This window comes from Bombina bombina, chromosome 6 (assembly GCF_027579735.1).
Source record: "Bombina bombina isolate aBomBom1 chromosome 6, aBomBom1.pri, whole genome shotgun sequence".
Lineage (NCBI taxonomy): Eukaryota > Metazoa > Chordata > Amphibia > Anura > Bombinatoridae > Bombina > Bombina bombina.
The window spans coordinates 580,604,499-580,629,011 of record NC_069504.1 but is presented as its reverse complement, the minus strand read 5'-3'; the positions used below and the strand labels follow the sequence as shown (position 1 = coordinate 580,629,011).

The 24,513-nt window shown below is 35.3% G+C and overlaps 1 protein-coding gene across 1 annotated transcript in view; it reads right to left on the bottom strand.

Annotated features, from left to right (window-relative positions):
• Positions 1–8,015: 8,015 nt before the first annotated feature.
• Positions 8,016–24,513, bottom strand: part of ENTREP2 (endosomal transmembrane epsin interactor 2) — a 1,562,546-nt gene continuing 1,546,048 nt past the window's right edge. The window contains exons 10-11 of the mRNA XM_053717551.1: positions 18,070–18,380; positions 8,016–8,738 (exon numbers count right to left, since the gene is read on the bottom strand). Coding sequence (XP_053573526.1) covers positions 8,553–8,738; positions 18,070–18,380 — 497 coding nt within the window. The 3' untranslated portion in view covers positions 8,016–8,552. The remainder of the gene's footprint in view (positions 8,739–18,069; positions 18,381–24,513) is intronic.

Sequence of the window (24,513 nt, the reverse complement as noted above, 5' to 3'; positions counted from 1 at the left end):
GTTGAGGGCAGCAGATTAGGGGTTAATAAATATAATGTAGGTGTTGGCGATGTTGGGGGAGGCATATTAGGGGTTAATAAGTGTAAGATTAGGGGTGTTTAGACTCGGGGTTCATGTTAGAGTGTTAGGTGTAAAAATAAATTTTGCTTCCCCATAGGAATCAATGGGGCTGCATTACGGAGCTTTACGCTGATTTATTGCAGGTGTTAGGCTTTTTTTCAGCCGGCTCTCTCCATTGATGCCTAGGGGGAAATCGTGCACGATCACGTAAAACCAGCTCACAGCTGACTTAAGCAGCACTGGTATTGGAGTGCGGTATGGAGCACAATTTTGCTCTACGCTCACTTCTTGCCTAATAACGCCGGGTTTATGAAAACCTGTAATACCAGCGCTGTAGGTAAGTGAGCGGTGACAATAATGTGCAGGTTAGCACCGCACCCCTCTTACCGCAAAACTCGTAATCTAGCCAAAAGTTACTAAAAGTTACTAAAGAGTCTTTATCTTTCGCTATTTGATGGGAATCATGCTTGCTTCAATGGGACATATACACACTGTTGCAAAATAACAGACTGCAATATTATCAGCCTTTCATAGTCTTGTATCCATGATATTCTGAACACATTGTTTTTATTGGTTTAGCAATAGTGACCTACATACATTTTAAATATTTAATTGTTTACTTTTCCTTGCTTAGCAATTAATCAACCAGTGGTATTGTATCCTGTATTTTAGTTGACGTGTAACTAGTATTATTGTAACACTTTTACATTTTATAAATTTATATTTAACATATACTGAGTGTGGTAGCTTTTTTTAGCGCATCTTCTTTTTTACCTACATATTATTCCAGGGTTTCTTTGCAGAAACACCCTATTTTGAATTTGCTTTAGACCACACACCTGTTAGCCTTCTCAGATATTCATTTTGATTTTTAAATGTGTATTTACTGTAAATATTTCACATCCCAATCTATCTATCTATCTATCTATCTATCTATCTATCTATCTATCTATCTATCTATCTATCTATCTATCTATATATATATATATATATATATATATATATATATACCTATATTTGTATATATATTTCTATCATATATCTGATAATGTTAAATTTATTTTAAAATGATTATATATATATATATATATATATATATAAATAAATAAAAATCAATACAAATATTTGCATAGGAAATTAGCACATCTATGCAAGATTCCCTGCTTACTTTTCCCCATAAATACTCCAATTTTAATGAGAGAGAGAGAGAGAGAGAGAGAGAGAGTCCACTACAGTCCTGAAGGACTCATTTGCTGTAAAAGCCCTTTTTAGGGCTAGAACATCAGTCTGCATTTTTTTTTTCCGGTGTAATCTAATTGCAGTTGCCTGTCTGCCTGCCTGCGTGTGTGTCAGGCTCACAGCGTATATTGTGCCCACTTGCCCAGTACCACCACTCATATCTGGTGTAACAGTAGTGTACATTTAAAAAACAACAACACTTTTTTGACTGTGAAATAATAGCAGACAGCTGCCAGTACCCAAGATGGCCGCCAATAAGGCAGATGGGGAGGGTTAGAGAGCTGTTTTGGGGGGGATCAGGGAGGTTGGCGGCTAAGGAGGGATGCTACACCACAGCATATGTTTTTTTTTTTTAAAAAACCTTTTATTTTTATTTTAGTACTGGCAGACTTTCTGCCAGTACTTAAGATGGCGGGGACAATTGTGGGGTGGGGGAGGGAAGGGAGCTGTTTGGGAGGGATCAGGGGGTCTGATGTGTCAGGTGGGAGGCTGATCTCTACACTAAAGCTAAAAGTAACCCTGCAAGCTCCCTACAAACTACCTAATTAACCCCTTCACTGCTAGCCATAATACACGTGTGATGCACTCTACAAGCTCCCTACATGCTCCCTAATTAACCCCTTCACTGCTGGGCATAAAACATGTGTGGTGCGCAGTGGCATTTAGCAGCCTTCTAATTACCAAAAAGCAACGCCAAAGCCATATAAGTCTGCTATTTCTGAACAAAGGGGATCCCAGAGAAGCATTTACAACCATTTATGCCATAATTGCATAAGTTGTTTGTAAATAATTTCTGTGAGAAACCTAAAGTTTGTGAAAAAGTGAACAATTTTTTTTATTTGATCACATTTGGCGGTGAAATGGTGGCATGAAATATACCAAAATGGGCCTAGATCAATACTTTGGGATATCTTCTAAAAAAAAATATATACATGTCAAGGGATATTCAGGTATTCCTGACAGATATCAGGGTTCCAATGTAACTAGCGCTCATTTGGAAAAATGTGGTTTTGAAATAGCAAAGTGCTTCTTGTTTTTATTTCCCTATAACTTGCAAAAAAAGCAAAGAACATGTTAACATTAGGTATTTTTAAACTCAGGTCAAAATTTAGAAACTATTTAGCATGGTTGTTTTTTGGTGGTTGTAGATGTGTAACAGATTTTGGGGGTCAAAGTTATAAAAAGTGTGTTTTTTCCCATTTTTTCCTCATATTTTATAATGTTAGGTGATTTATGCCCTTTATGGATTAAAACCAGACTCTGCATCAACTATGTAATTTTCCATGGGAGTTTTGCCATGGATCCCCCTCCGGCATGCCACAGTCCAGGTGTTAGTCCCCATGAAACAACTTTTCCATCACTATTGTGGCCAGAAAGAGTCCCTGTGGGTTTTAAAATTCGCCTGCCTTTTGAAGTCTATAGCGGTTCGTCCGTTCGCGAACATTTGCGGAAGTTCGCGTTTGCCGTTCGCAAACCCAAATTTTTATGTTCGGGACATTACTAGTAAGAATGGATTGGGCCTGAATTACATGGGTGCAAGCATGTTGGGGGACTTTAACTACACCGACATAAACTGGGCGAAGGAAACTAGTAATACAGCTAAGGCAGATTAAATGTTATTAAATGATTGCTAAGGTTTCTAAGTCAAACCCTAAATTTTTTTTTTAAGTGCATAAATGGAAAAAAAATCTATGAAGGAAAATATAGGTACATTTAAATATGTGAAGGGTAGACATGTGCAGCCGCGAAAAATTTGGTTCGGTTCGGATCGATTTGGACCGATTCGAATGCACTGCCGCAATTCAGAAATTCGAATCGATCCGAATTCCGAATTTGGCAAAATTCGTCCGAATTTCTATTCGGACCGAACCAAATCGCACATGTCTAGTGAAGGGTAGCATGATTAACAGTGACAGGGAGAAAGCTGAGGTAATAAACCAGTTAGTTTCTTCAGTATACACAAGAGAAAAAACAATTAGAGATGCTTTTAAACAAAAAAGAACATATAAGCCTATACCATTAATTAGGTTGTCTCTAGAGGATCTTAGGGAAAAAATGGATAATATTAAGGTAAATAAAACTCCAGGGCAAGATGGAATACACCCAAAGGTTTTATGGGAATTTAGCACTGTTATAGCTAAACGTCTACTTTTCATTTTTCAAGACTCATTATCCTCATGCCTGGTACCCCAGGACTGGCATAAAACTGATGTGGTGCCATTTTTTAAAAAGGGAAGAAGGGCTGATCCAGGAAGCTATAGACCAGTTAGTCTGACATTGATAGTGGGGAAGATATTTGAAGGGATTATATTGATGAGTATATTCGTGTAAACAAGATTATGAGTTCAAATCACTATGGTTTTATGAAATATAGATCAAGTCAAACTAATCTAATTAGATTCTACGAGGAAGTAAACATATAGATAATAGGGAATCAGTTCATGTGATATACTTGGATTTTGCAAAGGTGTTTGATACAATGTCAAATAAGAGATTATGCACAAAATTAAGAGACTGGGATTAGCTGAAAATATTAGTTTATGGATAAATAACTGGATAAAAGACAGGGAGCAATGATTAGTAGTAAATGGATCATACTCAGATTGGATAAAGGTAGTCAGTGGATTCCCCCGTGAATCAGTACTGGGACCTGTTATTTTTAATTTTTGTATTAATGACTTGGAGCAAGGATTAAATAGCAACATCTCTATTTTTGCAGATGATACAAAGCGGTGTAAGGTCATTAGGTCAGTGGAGGATGACATTGCATTACAAGATGATCTACAAAAATTAGTAGAATGGGCAGGTAAATTAAAAATGAGAATTAATACTGGAAAATGCAAGGTTCTACATTTTGGAAGTAAAAATAAGCAGGCAACCTACAGTATTATTTAAATTGGAATAGACTTAGCATAACAGAGGAGGAAAGGGATTTGGGAGTAGTAACAGATAACAAGCTAAAGATGGGTGCACAATGCAGGGCATTGGCTTCTAAGGCTAATAAGCATGTATTAAAAGAGACATTAATGCAAGGGAAATAAGCATAATTCTGTCACTATATAAATCCCTGGCAAGACCTCACCTTGAGTATGGAGTTCAGGTCTGGAGACCAATCTCAAAAAAAGATATTGCAGACTTAGAAAGACTTAGAAAGTTCAGAGCATTTCAGAAAAGAGCCACAGAAACTAATAATGGGGGATAGAGAATTTAAGCTATGAGGAGAGGCTAGCCAAATTGGGTCTTTTTTTCTATAGAAAAATGCAATTGAGAGGTGACATGATTACTTTATTTAAATATATTCAAGGCCCATATACAGAGATGGGGGAAGCACTGTTTTTTCCAAGAGAATTGTTTGTGACAAGAGGTCACAATTTAAGGCTGGAGGAAAGGAAATCTTATACCCAGCAACGTAAATGTTTTTTCACTGTAAGAGCAATCAAATTGTGGAACTCATTACCTAAGGAGGTAGTAAATGCCTATGCAACTGATACATTTAAAAATGGTTTAGACACATTTCTGGCTAGAAACAGAATTCAGAGATATGATTGCTTGTGTTATATGGGTCACCTTTTTAAAGGAATTAATTTAAGCTCAACTGAATATTTTATTGTAGATATATTAAGATTTGTATAGGTTAAACTTGATGGACTTCTGTTTTTTTCAACCTTATCTACTATGGTACTATGTTACTACAGTAATATGTCCTGATTTAGAATTTAACTTTTTAGAGGTTCAAGGGTTAACTTTTTGTTTTTACTGTTTGGTGCTAGGGATTTTAAATTTCAGTGCAGGGTGTGTATACATAATTTTGACTCAAGTGGCCTTAGCCAAGCCGGACAACAGTACTCACATATCCTAACTGTTCATAACAAAGAGTGAAACAATCCTCCAGTGATCCTTTAGGCCGGTGCTTACACCATGCTCCTCCACACTTGTTCCTAAAACCAGAATGGTTAGATACTAATTTAACTCCAAAGAGTATATTAGCAGCAGTCCTCTTTCTTAGAGAGAAGAAACTCACAGGATGCTCTCACTTCAGAGTACTGTTAACATACAAATTTACCACTCTAGCTCCCTCTAAACAGAGTCCCTGAGTCATTTTTTCCAGTTAAGATTCACAGCACAGCTATTGAAGATCTCTTGTCCTTTTTAAAATAAGGGCGGATTTCTGCTGCTTCTCAATATTAAGAGGTGGGCATGGGCAAAAAAATCAGTTGGCCGAATCTATTGTAACAACTATTCAAAAAACATTATTGCCAATGTTATTTGGTATTTGTTTAATTGAAACATTTCCATCAGTTTTCGTTAAACGAATGTAAATGTTCCTTTGCTATGGTAGCATTAAATACTTAACTTCAATGCGCTGGAGAGCTGCGCTAATCTTGATCCTTCTTCACAGAGCCCCAGTCATGCTAATAGGAAGCTTAGAGCGGCACTAAAAGTCCTTTGCCTTTAGCGCAGACCCTGAGATCCACCATGCTAGGTCTCCTATTAGAGCACCCTAGTGCTTTGTGAAGAGGCATTGGGATTAGCATGAATCTCCAGCCCACTACAGGTACGTATTTTAAGTCCTTTAGGTAATTTAAATTAAACGAATGCACATATCTATTAAATATGCATCAGTGTTGATGATTATAATAACATGTATCACTATGTGGGATTTAATTAACAAGAAAGGTTTTATATGAATACAAAGATTTTGCTTTGAGTGCTGAGTCTGTGGTCATGCTTTTGGTACTGTTAAACAGATTCAACATACCCCTTCCCTTTTTCAGATTTTATAATTGTTACAAATATTGTTGAAAACACAACCGCCATATAGTGCTCAAGTCATGATCACACTCCTGAGCCTTTCTATGTATAAATAAATTTGATAATAGAAGTAAAATATAAACTTTCATTTAAAAATGTGTGGTCTACTTGAAGGATGAAAGTTTAATTATGACTTCCATGTATCTTTAATGCTTAAGTGAAAAAACATATTAATAATTCATCAATATTGCTGATTCAATTAGCTGCCATCTCTTGCTTTTGTTAAGGTTTATGAAAACCCCTGCAAAAAACACATTGAAAAGCCTGTGAAATGCCTGCTTATATTTGGAATAGGGCCAATGATAAATACTCTTTGAAAAAGATTTCAAGCAGGGCTTTAGCTAGAATCCATCAGCTACCATGGAAAATATGAGCAGTGCCCCCCCCCCACACACACACACACATTGTTGACTCTATATATCTGGATTTTATGTAAACATTACATTTCACAGCACTGGATCAATATAACAGGACTTCAGGTCAAACTTGGCTCTTTATCAAAGTGATCTATATAAAGAAATCTGTTTTGTTAGTAATTGTTCTCCTATTATAATTGGATCAAAATGCAAGCCATAGTTTTCTGACTCAAAGCAGCAGGACAGTTCCTTATCATTTGAGTATATAGATTTTTTATTGCAGGACAGAGGTTGCATTCTTGTATAAGGCCCTTGCAGAACTTGTCCTAATAACTGGTACCTTTTTCTTTCAATCAATATGCATCAGAATAAGAGTGTGGAAGATGCTCAGAACCAGATTTCTTATTAAGCAGCAAGGAAAAATTGCCTAGAGGCACTATCTAAGAGAGCAACTTTCTGGCAATTCAAGTGGTAAAACTATTGATTAAAGTAAATGTTCTCCTGCATTATGTGTGTTTTTACACTTGAATGCATAGTCCAACTCATCTGAAACTATACCTTGGAGACAATATGCTCTTAAGGGGATTTTGTTCTTTTAATATAAAGTGCAAGTTAGTGGTGATAGTGTGTGGGGAAAATTTTAGGAACCATCTCACTGGTTCTTAGAGACCATGTGGAGTAAATAGAGCCATGGGGTCCTTGACAATGAGGCATCGGTTTTCAAATGGATAGTAAAACTCTTAGCTTCTATATAGTATGCAAATACCATAAAACCCATCAATTAATCTTTCATGAAGTCTGTACAATAAAAACCTTGTTAATCTTTCTCTAAGCTGTGCAATAGAGACATCTGCCTAGTGGACTTATCATAATTGCACTTACTTTCTTAGAAGCATATTTAATAAGAAACAAGTAACCAGAGAGCAAAATGTGGTTATACTGTAATTAATTGGAGATATATATTTCTATATGTCAAATTGCACTTAGCCTACTTTGCATTACCCATGGCCGTACATTTTAATTGCTTGTCTGATCAGAATTCTATGTAACACATACAGAAGCAAATATGATATAATTAAAAGAAATTGTATCTCTATATTTTTAATTTTGAAGAAAATTCAACAAACTTAGTTTCTCATAGTGTCAAATCACCATTTCTAAATTGTAAAAAGCTCTGTTTTACTGCTAATGCTAACATCACCGGTATCTGATGCTTTTCATATTTTATTGCTAATTACACTTCAGATAGCTCTATCATACAAGGGTGCCCAAAACCAGTCCTTAATTGGCACAAATATGTAATACATCTTAAAATACTGTATTTTATACAAAACTAAGATAATTACTTTGATGTTCCTTTATTTTTCAGACAGTTTGTAGCTCTAGAATTAAAGATGGTTGAGTTAAAAAATGTCACTAATGTAAAACCAGTTCAAAATACCCATAACAGTAATATGTTAGAAAATTAAACTCACTAAACACATTAATTGAGGATGGAATTTCAGGAAATATTTGGTGATACTAAATGATCGATATAAATGAACAAAGTCAGATTTTGTACATTTTATTTCTTTTTTAATTAAAACACTTTGTGAAAACACTTGAGGTACAGCAAGTAATACCACACATGGGTTGTAGAAAAGCTTGCATCTTGAGAAAGTGGATTCCTTGCAGCTTAGAACACCTATGATTGGTGCAGCAGAAAAGTTCTAGTTGAAAACTGTGTGCAGTTCTGAGGCTTCCTCAGGATTCCATTGAAGGTGCTGATCATTGTTGAGATGATGAAACACGTCTAATGAAGCTACATGGCAGCAATATTTAAATCTCTATTTCAGAAATAAAAAAGTATCAATTCCAGGTCTTTTTCTATGAAGGCTTTTTTTGTGTAGAAATAAAGCTTGCATTGCTGTTGCAAAACCTATTACATTCAGAGACATCTTCATGTTTATGGTCTTTTTGACTGTTGTTCCATGCATGAACATGTCCTAAAAGGAGATACCATGATTTAGCTGGTGCTGGTGACATATCAAAAATGTTAGCTGCAATTGATTTCCTTAGTCTTCATGCAATCTTTAAAACTGGTTATCAGAGAATGGTTTCTCTGCAGACTCCAATTAAACTATGTGGTCTGTCCTGATCTACATCTCGTGTTATATGGATCCTGTGTAAGAAGGTTACCGGAGAACTCAGAGCACCACAACTACGAAGATGTAGATCCTCTTGCAGTCGTTTTCTAGAAATATTCATGTTCTGCTGAGTGCTGGTAATGACCTGTTAGTAAAGAAAGATAATGATCATATTAAACTTCCTTATACTGCTTAGGGTTAATTGTGATAAGGACATTGTATACGTTGCTACCCAAGTTTTAGACAATTTGATTGTAGTATGGATATAGTTTACTATATTAAAAATAAATATGAAGAAGAAAGGGTATGTAAATCGTGGAGTAAAGTGGTAGATGCTAAACAGTGATGAAATGTAAACAAACATGACCTAAAGATACAGCTATATGTAAATAAGAGGCTGTTTCATGTGTGATCCCTTTATTTCAAAATTTGGTTCCCTGAGAGCCGTCACTAAAGCAGTTATTAATTTACAATGTGCTGGGGAGCTTCTTCTATAGAAAGTGACATAATTGAATGATTAACTGATTTTCATATTGTACATGGATTCCACATGGATTCATATTGTACATGGATTCCACAGACATTGAGCATGCTGACCTTTATAATATATGTTGCTTGTATTACTGTTTTATTATTGGACTAACCTGTGGTACGTAAAACAAGAAAGACAAAGCATGGATAATTTATTCTATGGGGTCAATTTATTAAAGTGCGAGAGGACATGATACGATGTAGTATATCATGTCCACTGCAAATTGATAAATGCCGACAGCATATGCTGTCGGCATTTATCATTGCACCAGCAGTTCTTGTGAAATGCCACCCCCTGCAGATTCGGGTGTTAATCAACCCGATCATATTCGATCGGGTTGATTTCTATCCGCGGCCTCAGAGCAGGCAGACAAGTTATGGAGCAGCGGTCTTTAAACCACTGCTTCATAACTTCTGTTTCCGGTTAGCCCGAAACACGGGGCATCAAGCTTCGTATGGAGCTTGATAAATTGACCCCTATATGTTGTTTGCTCAGCATATAGGTTTATGCATTTTTCTATCCTAGCCTATGTAATATAATATTTTTAAAAAAACATATACATATATATTCTAACATTTTTCTGTATTGCATATTTCTGTAGAGCACATAATATTTACTGAGCTCATAAATAAAAGCTGCACTTACTAAAATGCTACTCTATCAATCATCAAGCTTTCAAGAAAAAATAACAATAGCAATAGAAAATAAACCCCTCACTGGAACTTATGCACATAACCATTTCAGCTTCACTAGCATTGTAATTTCTCAACACCCACACTTTTGCTAATATGTTTGTCAGATATAGGATTACTACTTAGTATTTGTGACTTGATTAGTAAGACTAAGGGTTAGATTGCAAGTGGAGTGCTAATTATTGCGTGTCTGCAAATGGGCAAATTTGCCTGCTTGCGGGAGCCAGATAATTAATCATCCATTACAAGTGGTTGGTTATTGCTACCGTTAACTCGCAGTAGCAATTAGCACTTATAAAATTAACCAGAGGTCAGACCTCTGGTTAAAGGGATAGTCTAGTCAAAATTAAACTTTTATAATTCAGATAGAGCATGTAATTTTAAGCATCTTTCTAATTTACTCCTATTATCGATCGAATATTCTTGATTTTTCAAATAAAGATTCCAAGAGAACAAATACAAATTGATAATAGGAGTAAATTAGAAAGTTGCTGAACATTTATTTACATTTATAAATATGCCCCAAATGCCCCCAAAATACTGTCTAGTATATTCTATTAAAAAATAAAGATGGCAGAAAATAAAGATTTCCCACTAAATATATATATATATATATATATATATATATATATATATGTGTGTATGCTTATATACATATATATTTATGTGTTATTATGTGTAGATACACATATTAACACATATAGAGTATATTTATGTATATAATCATATACATAAATATTTAGCACTGCTGCTCATCTGCGCTACTTACCCCCTGCGCTGTGCAAGTTCTAATACTGTGTATGATGGCATCAGAACGAGGCTCCCATAGGAGCCTATGGAAGTGAGCTCTCGTGAGCCCAATGCTTCCAAGCAGTTTGAATGCGAGGTTGCGTTTGCAGTTCTGTAAACTTGTTTTACCAGCGCACATTATCGTGCGCTGGTATTACACATTGGAGTGCAAATATCTCTTTCATCATAATGATATTTAGCGATCCAATTGTAATCTGGTCCTAAATTTTAGACAACTGATGCTAACATTTAAAAATACAATTCAGAAGTAACTTACTTGTGAGAGTTTCATAGAAATTAAGCAATTTTTATGTATGTATGCTATACTACAAATGATCTGCATACAAAATAAATGTTATGTAAGCATTTAAAATTTGTATTTTTTTTTTAATACAAATTTCAAGTGGATTGCTATTGATAGCAAGCTAAAATTCACACGCAAATTGATATTGCAAGTCCATGGTAAAAAAGAATTACCAGAGAATATTTTGCATGGACATGCGTTTATTGTGCCCTAGACTTTCATACTCTACTATAACCATCAAGTTAAACATTGTTCATACTACTGGTTAAAATTTATGTGTTGCGCTCTAGTGTAATACATAAAAGAACTAAAAAAAACAGCGTGACTTCAGACCTGAAATAAAGTGTTAGAGCTATAATAAAACGTTTTATAATCATATACATATTAAATATAAAATATCAGTTTAATATTGAAATAAATGTGAAAAAAGGTTTTCAAATGTATATAGTATATGCCAAGGTGTTTGACTGAGAAGGGTTCAGAAGTGTGTGTATATATATATATATATATATATATATGTCTCTGGGGGGATTTCTACCTGCAAAATTGCGGCACAGCCATGGGGGTAAAATTTGCCCCGGCGTACGCCAACTTGTATATGGGCTGGCTTGAATTAAATAGCATTTATGCGGATGATTTCCCTCTCAGAGACAATATACAGGGAGTGCAGAATTATTACGCAAATGAGTATTTTGACCACATCATCCTCTTTATGCATGTTGTCTTACTCCAAGCTGTATAGGCTCGAAAGCATACTACCAATTAAGCATATTGGGTGATGTGCATCTCTGTAATGAGAAGGGGTGTGGTCTAATGACATCAACACCCTATATCAGGTGTGCATAATTATTAGGCAACTTCCTTTCCTTTGGCAAAATGGGTCAAAAGAAGGACTTGACAGGCTCAGAAAAGTCAAAAATAGTGAGATATCTTGCAGAGGGATGCAGCACTCTTAAAATTGCAAAGCTTCTGAAGCGTGATCATCGAACAATCAAGCGTTTCATTCAAAATAGTCAACAGGGTCGCAAGAAGCGTGTGGAAAAACCAAGGCGCAACATCACTGGAGTGCCCAAAAGCACAAGGTGTGCAATACTCAGTGACATGGCCAATGTAAGAAAGGCTGAAAGACGACCACCACTGAACAAGACACACAAGCTGAAACGTCAAGACTGGGCCAAGAAATATCTCAAGACTGATTTTTCTAAGGTTTTATGGACTTATGAAATGAGAGTGAGTCTTGATGGGCCAGATGGATGGGCCCGTGGCTGGATTGGTAAAGGGCAGAGAGCTCCAGTCCGACTCAGACGCCAGCAAGGTGGAGGTGGAGTACTGGTTTGGGCTGGTATCATCAAAGATGAGCTTGTGGGGCCTTTTCAGGTTGAGGATGGAGTCAAGCTCAACTCCCAGTCCTACTGCCAGTTTCTGGAAGACACCTTCTTCAAGCAGTGGTACAGGAAGAAGTCTGCATCCTTCAAGAAAAACATGATTTTCATGCAGGACAATGCTCCATCACACGCGTCCAAGTACTCCACAGCGTGGCTGGCAAGAAAGGGTATAAAAGAAGAAAATCTAATGACATGGCCTCCTTGTTCACCTGATCTGAACCCCATTGAGAACCTGTGGTCCATGAACAGTGTCTGGGAGGCTGTGGTTGCTGCTGCACGCAATGTTCTATCAGCCAATCGGAATTAAGGTTGGAAAAATCTGATTGGCTGATTGAATCAGACAATCAGATTCAAGTTCAATCGGATTGGCTGATTCAATCAGCCAATCAGATTGAGCTCGCATTCTATTGGCTGAACGGAACAGGGGGGGTATTGTATGTTTTTTTTACAGGCAAAAGAGCTGATTTCTTTGGGTCATGCCCCGCAAAAAGCCCTTTTTAGGGCTGGTAAGGTAATAGAGCTGTTAACTTTTTATTTTAGATTAGTTTAGGGTATTTTTTTTATTTTGGGGGGCTTTGTTATTTTTTTAGGGGGCTTAGAGTAGGTGTAATTAGTTTAAAATTCTTGTAATCTTTTTTTATTTTTTGTAATTTAGTTTAGTTGATTTAATTGTAGGTAATTGTAGGTAGTTTAGTTAATTAATTTATTGATAGTGTGTTAGGTTTAATTGTAACTTAGGTTAGGATTTATTTTACAGGTAATTTTGTAATTATTTTAACTAGGTAGCTATTAAATAGTAAATAGCTATTTAATAGCTATTGTACCTGGTTAAAATATATACAAAGTTGCCTGTAAAATAAATATAAATCCTAAAATAGCTACAATGTAATTATTAGTTATATTGTAGCTATATTAGGGTTTATTTTACAGGTAAGTATTTAGCTTTAAATAGGATAAATTTTTTTAATAAGATTTAATTTATTTTGTTAGAATAAAATTATATTTAATTTAGGGGGGTGTTAGGGTTAGGGTTAATAAAATTTATTATAGGGTTTGCAAGGCGGGAGTGAGGCAGTTTAGGGGTTAATACATTTATTATAGTGGCGGCGAGGTCTGGTCGGCAGATTAGGGGTTAATAAGTGTAGGTAAGGTAGTGGCAACATTGGGGGGGCAGATTAGGGGTTAATAAATATAATATAGGGGTCGGCGATGTTGTGGGCAGCAGATTAGGGGTACATAGGTATAATGTAGGTGGCGGCGGTGTCCGGAGCGGCAGATTAGGGGTTAATAATAATATGCAGGGGTCAGCGATAGCGGGGGGCAGCAGATTAGGGGTTAATAAGTGTAAGGTTAGGGGTGTTTAGACTCGGGATTCATGTTAGAGTGTTAGGTGCAGACTTTGAAACTGTTTCCCCATAGGAAACAATGGGGCTGCGTTAGGAGCTGCTTTTTTGCAGGTGTTAGGTTTTTTTTCAGCCCAAACTGCCCCATTGTTTACTATGGGGGAATCGTGCACGATCACGTTTTTCAAGCTAGCCGCTACCGTAAGCAACGCTGGTATTGAGAGTTGAAGTGGCGGTAAATATGCCTGTACGCTCCCTTTTTGGAGCCTAACGCAGCCCTTCAGAGAACTCTCAATACCAGTGTTATTTAAAAGGTGTGGGGAAAAAAAAAACACGCATAGCTAACGCACCCCTTTAGCCGCAAAACTCTAAATCTAGGCGATAGTCTTTGCTACTCAATATAGTAGACAGTACGAAGATATTTGTAAAATAATACACAAATATTTACCTATTTTTCAAAGCAATAATAAACTTAGAGACATATCAAGATGACAAATTAAGTGTGTAGCAAAGAAAGCCCCTACAGTAGGAGACAAAGTTAGGAAACATTTTACTAATAAGCCACAACATAGTACTAACTGGTTAACTCCAACTAAAGGCTTCTTCAGATGTGGGCGCATATGCAAAAGTTGCAACTACACCCAAAAGAGCAACCAATTCACATCTTCAATCCCAGGAAGAACTTTTTGTATTAGACAGAGTCTAGACTGTACCAGCCAATTTGTGGTGTATTTAGTCACATGCCAACAGTGTTTCCAACAATATGTAGGCCTTACCACACGCCCACTTAAATATCGAATTAGACAACACTTACTATCACTAGAAGAGGACATTCCAAAAACACCAGTGGCTAAACACTTCCGTCTCCATGGTACACATATAAAGCACCCTTTCTCATTTGTAGGTATAGAGCATATTAGCAAAGATATTAGAGGTGGAGCTAGAATAAGTAAGCTCCAAAGAAAAGAAACTTTCTGGATCGTTACTTTACAGACCAAGTTTCCAAAAGGTATCAACAAGAGACAAGATTTAGATTTATTTATAGACTAGTTCAGAATTTCCTCCTGATAAGGCCACGAGAGACCAACTTAAAGAGTGGTTCTCCTCTGTCTTTTTTACTCAGGCAGTTAATTTTCCCTTGGAATATTAGTTATACCATATAACTTAGTTAGTGTTCATAATTTTTACCTTCCTTAATACATATGGTCATTCTTCTTTTTCTTTGTTTCTTATTATTTTTAAGTTATTTTTTTAACTAATTTATTTTTCAGCTATTACTTAATTTTTCATGCTTTCACCCACAACTTCTTCTTTCTGCTCTAACCAAGATACAGCATCGATTTCTGTACACCTCCATCTTAAATAATTTCACAATTAGGCCAGTATTGTGTTTCCAGCACCACTGTCCTGTAATATCTCTCGAATAGTGCTATAGCATTTAGTCTAGTTAGATGGAGCAAAAGAGTCACTAGTGCAGAATGCTCCCTAATGTTCCTTTACTACTGGGTCCATTCAAATATTGGGTCACAAGCGGCAGTTTACAAGTATTTACTATATACACGTTCAGCCACAATTGTCCCTAATATATTCAAATTATTTCCATCTAGATTTTTAGTTTTAGTCTTAGTCTTATACCTATTGTCACTATTCCTGAAATTATTCTCTATACATGGGAATTATGAAAGAATTCCTTTTATAGAATAGATATAATTTATCTTATCTTTAATAAACCACGGTTAAGAGCATACAGTTAATATATTGTTTTTGATGAAAACTGGAAGGGCAAAATGATTTAAATGATGGATATGGACACTGCAGTGTAAGTCCTGATGAAGTCCCAGCATGGATACTGTAAAGGAGTGAAACGCACATGCTGTTGGAGTTATTCACTTTGGATTACAGCTCTATGGTTGATCACCTTTACCATTCAAGCATGCTTTAAGTCATTGGGCAATCCAAGTCGTGTGTCAATAGATGAAGTCCCTTTATACTGATTTACTAGCTGTACATTTTCGAAGATGCTCCCTGTAAGTCACAGGGAGCGGACCAACAGAGTGTTTGAAGCTGCGTTCACCTGGAACCGGATGAGGATTTCTGTCTTAATGGTCGGAGGTTTGGTAATGCAGTGGCTAACTAAGTTGGGATGGTAAGACTCAGATTAAAGCTAAGCATACAAGAAGGACCTTCTGCATGGTGAGTTACTGCAGTCATAAAACCTGTGCAGAGTTTGGGAAAAATTATATGTGCTATCCATGACTGGGCTCATGACTGTGCAAAACTGATTACATCATTTAGTTTTTATTAATTAAGCAAAATATTATAATAAATATTTTTATTTTTCTATCTCCAAGGTCAGTTAGTAACATCAAAAAAAGATTCACCTTTATTACCTGATTATGTAGAACTGTCACCTCAAGAAAATTGATTCCCTTTGTTACCCATGGTTTAGTAATACGTTCAACCTTTGCTCTCATCACATATACAAATATTTAAATATTCTATTGTAATCTGCTTATGCTCTGTAGCAAATTTATATTTGCCATGAACGGTTATTACTCACATGCAACTCAGGACATTTTCGTCGACACACGTTAGCCCAATAGACCTATGGGGTTGCCACTACCTTACACACCCGAAATATACACGTTACTATGTGCTTTGTGACCCGCCAACTCTCTCCCTCTGAAGTGAATGTTTGTAAGTGTTCCAAAGACAGCAGTGCACGTGATCCTGGTAGATGTATGGGTTAAGGTCTCATTTCTCTACACAACAGACTCATTTATCTCTGTGACCTGCCTAACTGTAATATTGATGGAGGTTTCTTAGAGAACTTTTCTCCTTTTAAAACAACACACGAATACATGGACATTTAAGGACCTGCTACCTGCCTTGTTTATACCTCATACTGTTTGAGGTTAACTCGTGTGAGTGTGTTTTCATTAGGGGGTCTGTTTTTAATGTAACTTCATTAAAACGTTACTACTCCATATTTGTGTATTTCAGCTCCTTCACTTTTTCTCAGTACACAGATGCCTGGCACCACCAATAGGAGGACAACCTGAGAAAGAGATTCTACCATACTCCTTAAGGGGAAAATAAGGCAGTTGGAGAATATTAATATTGAGACGGGTCCGACTCTGGAGACATATATATCCGGCACTTACCTTATATCTGATTGATGTAACTTCTGGTAAGTGATATTCTAAAAGGGGCTATATAAAAACCTATTTTTATTCCTATTGAATACTGGAACATTACTACTGTGATTGTTTCTTACTATCTAGTCTATTTATGTATATGTACTTGTGTGTGTGTGTTTATATATATATATATATATATATATATATATATATATATATATATATATATATATATATATATATATATATATATATATATATATATATATATATATAATTATATATATATACATATATATATATATATGTGCATGTGTATATATATATATATATATATATATATATATATATATATATATGTCATTTTATCTAAAAATAAATTAATTATATTTACAATTTATTTGCATAATTTGGATGTTAATTATATTTATAGGTTTTCAAAATACATAGCACTGCTTTGTAGAAGAGAGGAAATACATCTTATACATTTCTTGTGTCTAACATGTTTTGCTAATGCTGTAAGGAATATTGTAAAATCATTTATCAACAAGAAACTGACAGTCACAGGTACCCTGAATTTTTGGTGTATATTTTAAAATATCTGTAGATTATTATTACACATATTTTTTTTTTCTATGACAGATGTACTCAAGGAGGACAGTGAATTATACAAGTTATTGATTTGGGAGATAATAAACTTTAGATTGCTATGCAGCAAGCTATCAAACATTTCTAATATATTTATCTGGTCAACTTATTTCTGAGTATTTTTTTATTCAGTAAACAAGTATGCAGTGTTTATCCTCTGCTTACAAAACTTTTTATGGCAGTTTCGGCAAAATGTGTATGTTATGTATTGTAGCTATTGAGAATAAAGGGGAGTCATATCATCTACTGAATAATTTAAGTTCTGAGTATCCTCTTGATACAGAGAACATCTTCTAGGTGCTCATTACTAGCCTCTGATTAAACTCAGTTTATGGACAGATCATTGTCAAATCTACCAAGAATGCTAGGTTTTTATATATATATATATATATATATATATATATATATCACTGATATATATATATATATATATATATATATATTTATATATATATATATATATATATATATATATATATACAGTATATAAATACATATATACTATGTTAAAGATCATATTGCCGATCTACTTCATTAGCCAGTGATGGTGGTATCCTCCAAACATCATGTTTCTCCTATCAGTTCTTACTGAATCACATTAAGTTGTAAACATTTTAACACAATATATAACCCACCCTATTACCTGGTCTATGATGTTGGCACTAAAGATGGCTTCTTCCATGTGCCTTTCATCTGATTTGATTACAGATTTAATACTGTTGACCACGTGTTGTACTTCAGGAGACAGGTGGCAACTAGAATGTTCTAAAAACTTTGCCACTAAAATCTTTGTGTCTTTGTATGTCTTTAGGTCCACTAAAGAGTTTGGCCTTTCTTTAGAAATGTTTTTTAATGCTTTTGGTTTTATTCGATGATTGCTTTTCCTTGTGTCTTTCTGATGGTTCACAGCATCTTGACAGGCAGAGGCATTCATACGAGGACAGGACGAGGGAGCTAGAAAGACAAAAAATTGTGAGCAGATACATAGAATATGGGAAAATGTCATTATAACTCAGCGCTTTCACTAGATTAAAGATAACGTCAAGTCTCAGAATGCGAAGCAAAAACAATTAATAGATTTCCCTTCACCCCATGAGTTTTTAGAAGCCTGGTAATATTCTTGTAACATCTTTAAAAATACATTATAGCTCAACTCATGCATGTGGATGTATAATCTAGCTGAAGCAAATCGCTAGACTTGAGACATGATGTGATTTGCAAGTAGCATAACATTTACTTTATTTCAGTTGAATTCAAGCATATGCAACCTGCCTTCTAACAATATCACATTAATACATTTGTGTTCATAAAAACTGCTATATAAGGAAAATTAAATAGGCTGTGAAAAGTTTTCAGTAAAAAAAAAGAAAAGTATCAAACAAGATATCAAGTTCAAGAGATAAACGGTAAGGAGAGGATGTGGGCTAAATTCTCTAAAGCAAAAATATTGTGCGACCTTAGTATAATATTTATATGTACTGTGTACTTAAAAAGACACTGCCAAGTAAATATTTGACATGAGCATTTATTAATATTCTGTAAAGCAAACTACTTCATTGCCTTCGACAGTGATTTCTTGAGAGAATTTCTAGGATGAATGTTTCCCATTGTGTCTAATTAACGATGAAAAATAAGCAATAATCATCATGTTGCTCACCTCATGATATTGTGCTTTTTTTAAGACGTTGATGAAAAGAAATGTCAGTCATAGCAATGACTTAAAAACATACTGTATGTGTTAAAAAGCAGTACGTTAATTATTATTGTTTTTTAATTGAGGATCATTTAGCCAATAATGTGCCCATGCCAGGCAGAAAAAAAGTCACTAAGTTTGCTGCTCTTTTATATGAATTATAAAAAAAATATTATGTCAAAAACAATATTTTGGACCAGCACTCTCTCTCTCTCTAGTGTTCCAAAGTGTATATGAGTGGGTGCTTATGGAGTTTATGGAGTTTCCCTCTCACTCCAAAAATCACCCAAAGCACAATATAAGCTGCATACTCCTGGCCAAGAAGTCAAGCTAAACACACAATCAACCTAGTGAACATATAAACCCAATGCCATTAAAATTCTGACCAATCACAATTCACGTAGTAAGAGGGGTTATACAATATCACAGTTTAAATAACTTGGCTTCACTGTTAACCCCTTGTCACCCAAAATATATTCTTATTTTTAAATTGGATCGGTCATAAATAACATCTCAAACATAATGAGCAGAGCAGAAATATATGACAAGAGCAAACTAACTAATCTAAGCCAAATTTTAAATAAGAGGATTCAAATCAAACTCTCTGTTCATAACTTTTGGGTGCATAGTGTCCAATTTCCAAATTCACCTTTGTATAGCAACTCTTTCTGTCTATCTTCTCCTCTAGCTTTCTTTTTAGCCTGATCTAAGACCATAAATATTAATTGATTTACTTGGTGGCCCATCTGCTGAAAATGAGCTGGTACTACTGGTAAATAACCTAAAGCTGGGTTTCTTATGTTAGATTTCTGTTGGCCTATGCGGTCCCTAACCTTTTTGGTGGTCTAACCAACGTATAACAGCCCACATCTGCATTTAAGGGCATAGACCACATAGGAAGAATTACATGTGAAGCAACCCTTAATCTTATATTTGAATCCTGTATATGGATGGGATATCTCTCCTCCTTTGACAACTCTACTACAATGGGCACATCCCAAGCAAGGGTATGTGCCATCCCTAGGTTTAGCAAAAAATGGTGTATCTTTTCTCTGTGAGTATACCATGGCTTTAAATCTTGCCACACTATATCCCCTGCAATATGCTGCTCTCGGTAACTGTTTTAATTCCTGAATTTCTGGCAGGATTCACTCAAAACATGGTATTATATGTACTTACAAACATTAGTTTTTTTTTATCCATAGCCCTTTATTTACTATCATGCATTTTTTATCTATTTTCTGCTAGTTCAGTTTTACCATAACCATGTTTCTCAAATGTTTGTTGCATCTCAAAATACAATTACAGTGGCCCTTTAAGTCGGTAATGTAACAATCAGGATACCATACTATAAATTTGTTTCTTTCGCTAATCCCATATCCAGTCATGGGGTCATTCTCGATTTCTTTGTTAATGAAAATCTGTTTGTCCGCTGTTTCCTACAGGTCTTTAGCACAGTAGAGTAGCAGCGGGACAGCAACTTATACTTACATAAATTTATAGTACTAGAAAGAGCTACTGCTACAAGCCAGAAGAAGCAGATAAAGATAAATAGGCATAGATACCAAGTGGCATGCTAAATTAAGTGAGTGTCGCGATAAGCAATATCATGACTGTGCTAATTTATGTGCATTTTACAAGTTGAAAGTAAAATATGCGCTCATCGGCTTAGCATGCATAAAGACCTAGGGGGCCGATTTATTAAGCAGCGAATGCTGCTCATTCTGCGCGAGCCTTTCGGCTTGCAGGAATCAGGAGTGTAGAAGCAGCAGTTGTAAGACCGCTGCTCCTTAACCCATCCGCCACCTCTAAGGCGGCGGACTGCAATCATCCCGATCAGATATGATTGGGATGATTGACACCTCCTGCTAGTGGCTGATTGTGCAGGGGGCGACATTGCACAAGCATTTCACAAGAAATGCTTGTGCAATGATAAATGCTGACAGTGTATGCTATCTGCATTTATCGATGTCGGACGGACATGATTCGCTACCCCCTAGCGTAAAGTGTAAGGGTTAAAAGAAAAGTTGCACCAAACACAAAATAAATACATTAACATTAACTATTGCACTCATATATACACTTTCTGATTAAAATTGTAATATAAACATTAATAAAACGTTTGTATAAGGGTTAAAAGGTATATGACATGGGATTTGGCTGAAAAGGGCTATAATGTATGTATATGTCTAAATATATGTATGTGTGTATATATATATATATATATATATATATATATATATGCATATACATGTGTATTTATGTGTTTATATGTGTATATATGTAACATGTTATATGCTTTGTATATGCATATATATACAATTTGGATCCCTTTCCACTCAAATACATTTACACATGAAAAATCATTTTTATTCAATTTTAATATTTTTTATTATGTTTTACTGTAAATGCTTTACATTCCAATGTTCTTCACTTAGAAGAAAATGTTCTTTGTATTTCTAAGTAGATATCGCTATAGATATCTGTATATATATCTACACCTGCATATATTTATTAACTATATATCATATATATTATTTATTAGATATATAGTATATATATATATATACATTTTTTACTACCTTTAGCTTTACAGCAGTTGGTCTAGCATGGTGTCAGGTTAGCGAGCAAGCGATAAGTATTAGTTTTCTTTTAAAAGTGTGCTCCATTGAAATATAAGGGAAGAGGTTAACGCAGTTGTGACTTTCGAAGTCTTGAAGTTAACACACATCGGGTTTCGCTTGTGTGCTAACTTTTTACTTTCAACTTAACGCTAACTCACCCACGTTAGTTAGTAAAAAGTGAAAAGCACTTACAATTCAACTTTTGTTTCATCTTCGCCTCATCTTTGTTACGTAATCTTTGAAAAAGCAGAAGCAAAATGCGTCAGTTGACGCAAATAAATCAGTGAGACAAACGCTGCACTGTATGTGCTTTTCACTTTTTACTTGCTTGTATAGTATACGGAAGAATTTTAAACTTTTATTGGTCTCCTTGTGATAATGGTGGACTAGTATTTTGAGCTTACTATGGATTACAATGATGTGGATTCATTTAAATTAAAGATTTTAACTGAATTTTTTTTTTTTTTAAATATAGCGTATATTGTCTGTTTGCAGTTAGAAAGCTGGATGACAATATACACTGTATACAATAGAAATCTTGTGAGGGTTTTAATGTGCCAGATGAAAAGCATGAACACTGTAATTGATTAAACAAAAGAAAAAAAAAATCACTTCATTATAAAAGACCCCCCTGCTAGGCCGAGAATGGATACTAATGCAAATGTAGAATATGTTTTATGCACAGCTTCCCTAACAGCTGTATTACATTACCCAGGCTGCTGGAGGGAGCCTCTACCTGTTGTGCATTTCATTATATTTAATATTACAATTTTCCCCAGTGATTGGATAACTAATTCTCTTACTAGTAATTAATAATAAGGCTATTGATTTAAGAAGCTTTCCATCTGTGAACACCTTTTAGAAAAAACAGAGGAATCAACGATACATTTCTGTTTCTCTCAATTTGGTTCGGGGCAAGCCAAGCCATTGTATTGATATATGTATTCCATTTGCTACGCTGTACTCCTTTATGGATGCACGGCCAGAGCAGGCCTTAAATCATTTTTGAGCTATGGCTGCATTTTAACACAAACAAAGCCAGACAAAAAGATTTATGATGTTGTGTGCTAGCAAATCTTCCCAAAGTATTGACACTCTTCCTATCTCCAAATGGACAGCAGCAGATATACGACAGAGGCCTTGCAAATTATATTAAAAACCTTGCAATAATTATTCTCTTCAGTTTAAGAACTTTCCTGTCTGGAGGAGAGCCAACAAAACCTTTTTTATCAGATGGGAAGAGACATTTCTCCAGTCTATATCCCAATTTGGTAGGCAGTATAAAGGAGATTAACCTTTTTTTGTTTTTGTACAGGAATTGACACATCTATAGCAAATAATGTATACTGCAATACTATTCATTTCTCTTTTAAGCAACTGAATATTGAGTAATATTCTCATCTATTTTTTTCTTCTATTTTATTCCATCTCTTTATATAGACAAACACTTGTTTTTTCCCCTTTATTTCACCATTTCCTTCTTTTACTGTCTCTCTTTGTGCTGAAAGCTGTGTAAGCTCAATCACATGATTAATTTATTTTCTTTATGTGCCAACCCCTAGATATTGAACTTGACCACATAGGACCCCATGCATTAGAGGAGGCTGCTTTGGAACCCTTGTGGTACAGACTCGCTTATGCTAGTCTGCTTACCTCAGGTTAAGAAGACGGAGTCATAAAACATATGACATAAGTCATAAGACTGCTGCTTCATAATTTCTCTGCCACCTTATTCTTTTAGGGTGATTGTCAGTCATACAAGAGCAGGAGTCAGCACTGTACAAGAATTTGTTCTGCAATGATAACCCCCTAGCTGGGAACCTTTCAGTCTATCTAATAATAACTTGGGCCCTAAGTGTTAACTATTGTCGCAGATTTCAGTGAGCTGATAATAAATGTAAACATTTATCTGAGTGTTTACCAGGTACTGTCGTTTTATAGAGGTTTCCCATCTGTCAGAAGAAAACAAAACAACAAATTCTAGAACTCGCTAGAATCTAACAAACATTGCAAAGGTGCTGAACAGTAGAAAACATTTAGCTATGAGAAAAATAACAATTATGGGTAGCAAGGATTTAGTGAGGAATGGAATCAGGATGTAGGGAGATATAAGATACAAGAAGGATAATTTAAGAGTTCCCAACTGGGAATTATAGCTGATAAATTAGAAGTGGTGGTAATTAATTAAATCAGCAACCATGTTTAGTTGAGGTTATTGTGGGGGGAAGTTGGGAGGCAGGAAGAGTGGAAAGCCAGATGGTGCAATAGATGTGTTATGAAATGATATGGGTCTAAATCAATATCCTAGTACTAGAACATAAAAGACATATCTTGTTTTTCTTCTGCATATCAAGTAATTATATGTATATATAAAGAAGATATTTGGAGTTTAGTATTAGAAATGTAACATTCAGTGTAGTATATAGCTATCCACTGTTTAATGGCATTATAACCTTCCTTGTATTTATACTGTGTACAGGATTCAGGCAGAAGGTGTGATTTAAAAACAACTTTCCAATTTGCTTCTATTATCTAAATGGCTTCATTCTCTTGGTATCCTTAGTTGAAAAGCATATCTAGGTAGGCTCAGGAGCAGCAATGCATTACTGGGAGCTAGGTACTGATTGGTGGCTGCACAAACATTTCTCTTTTCATTGAATCCCTGGATGTCTTCAGATAGCGGCCAGTAGTGCATAGCTGCACCTTCATACAATGATACCAAAAGAATGAAACAAATTGAATAAAATAAGTAAATGGAAAAGTTGTTTAA